The 2,030-nt window shown below is 42.7% G+C and overlaps 1 protein-coding gene across 2 annotated transcripts in view; it reads right to left on the reverse strand.

Moving 5' to 3' along the window:
* NOX1 (NADPH oxidase 1) overlaps positions 1 to 2,030 on the reverse strand; it is a 26,998-nt gene that overhangs the window by 18,053 nt on the left and 6,915 nt on the right. The window contains exon 1 of one of the 2 annotated variants that reach the window (XM_027843545.1): positions 643 to 1,928. The exons of the other annotated variant lie outside the window; for it this stretch is intronic. Coding sequence (XP_027699346.1) covers positions 643 to 687 — 45 coding nt within the window. The 5' untranslated portion in view covers positions 688 to 1,928. Of the gene's footprint in view, positions 1 to 642; positions 1,929 to 2,030 lie in introns of those variants that run through there. 2 annotated transcript variants of the gene reach the window in all.

Raw genomic sequence — 2,030 nt, forward strand, 5'->3', positions numbered from 1 at the left:
GAGTCTGAGTGCAGACTGAAGCATACTATTTTCCCACTTTCTTTATGATTCTTGGTGTTTGGGTTTTTTTTGTCTGTGTTTTCTTTTGCAACATGGCTACTATGGAAATGTTTTATATCATCGCACATGTTTAATCTATATCAAATTGCTTGCCTTCTCACGGTGGGGAAAGGGAGGGAGGAAGAGAATTTAGAACTCAAAATTTTAAAAAATGAATGTTAAAAATTTTTACTCACAAGTAATTGAGAAAAAGATAACAAAGAAAAAAGGAATTGTCTAAGATCCTTTTTTTGATGAGACTTTGGTGAGAGAAGTATGAGTAGGACCAAGAGCAGATATTCTATTGGAGGTGATTAAGAAGAAAGAGAGGGGAAAGGGAATGATATGAGAAGAAACAGATCTGAAACCCAAGTATTCCGGATTTGGCTTCACTGATGTTTGTCTGGTATTTGCCTCTGCCCCTCTGGCCACTCCCAGATTTGGCCATACTAATGTACATCTTTCTCTTCACAAAGAACACCAGGAAAGTCCAGGAATGGACCACAAATCTTTCCCCCACCAAGAGCGTATCAAACACTTCCAAGTGCATGGCCCCCTCTACCCTGTTAGTCTTTCTAATGAAATTACAACAGTGCCACTTACCAGAACCACAGCTGAGAACCAGTGGTTAACCACCCAGTTCCCCATTGGATATGGATGGTCTGCAGTTTCTCTCTAGGCAGAGGAGCAAGGGAGGCCACTTGGTTTCTGTGAAGGGACTTCAGGATCTAGTGCCTGGCCAGAATAGTGACTGGCTGCTTCTGGGTTGGGGATCTGGGTTTAAAAATGCAAGTCTTCCCAACAGTCTTTTAGGAATGCAATGAGTGAATCATATATGAATCACGTGAATGAGTGAATCAGTGCTCCTCCTTGGAACAACACTTTATCAGCTCAGGTGGAATAACCAGCCATCTTTACAAGAACTGCAGGGGTTTTCCCCGATGGGTTGTTTTTTTTCCACCCTTGAGGAAATAAATTTTCATTGTCTTGTCAGGTTGACGCAGTATAAGGTATCTAGGGGACACTTCGATTTCTTTTATGGATAGATTTCCTAGGGTTCATTTCAAGAAAGGTAAATACTTGCAGAAATTTATTTTTTAAATATTTTTTAAAAGAAAGAGGCCGGGCCTGCCATGACATCTTCAGGGGGAGAGAACATCCCCTCCCACAAAAAGATCTATAACAATGCAGCTCAAAGAATTTGCTTTAACTTGGGCTCTGGGCTTGTCCTACTACTACTACCTTGGGTCAGCAAACTCAAAACAACAGTTTTCATCGGTTTGTCTTGGATGAGGCTGGGTGGGACCATCTTAAGATTCTAGAGCTAGAGCTGGGAGGGAGTTCAGAGGTCACGAGCTCAATCTTCTCATTTTATGGAGGAGGAAACAGAAGTGAATTGTTCAAGGTCAAGAAGGTAGTAAGTATCAGAGGTGAGTTCAAACTCAGATCATCTGGCAGAGGATCCTCACTGCCCTGCCCTGCCCTGTCCCACATTCACAAGAGACTGACTTGGAGGCTAGAATGCTGACAGTTTTATTTTACTAAGAAGAGACATGCCTGTCAAGCTGAGTGAGTGCTCCTGGCAATTCAAGCCCCCTTGAAAGTCAAATCAATGAAAACATTGGACATTCTAGTGAAAAGAGAAGCAAGTCAGAAAGCTCTGGCTAGTTTGAAGAGCAGCATGGCTGAGTGGAACACATACTGGATTCTTGAGACTTGAGGCCTGAGCTCAAAAACCCATCTTTTCCACTCCCAACTGTGCGATTTTAGCTTTCCTGCACTTAAGGGGTCTTTTCCCTTTAAGAAACCAGGCTCTACACCATTGGCTGTGTATATTTGTTTTGTTTTGTTTTGTTTTGTTTTTGGTGAGACAATTGAGGTTAAGTGATTTGCCCACAGTCACACAGCTAGTGAGTGTTCTGTGTCTGAAGCCAGATTTGAACTCAGGTCTTCCTGACTCCAGGGCCAGGGCTCTATCCACTGTGCCACCT

Source organism: Vombatus ursinus, unplaced genomic scaffold (genome assembly GCF_900497805.2).
Source record: "Vombatus ursinus unplaced genomic scaffold, bare-nosed wombat genome assembly UNPS02014913.1, whole genome shotgun sequence".
In the NCBI taxonomy this organism is placed as follows: domain Eukaryota; kingdom Metazoa; phylum Chordata; class Mammalia; order Diprotodontia; family Vombatidae; genus Vombatus; species Vombatus ursinus.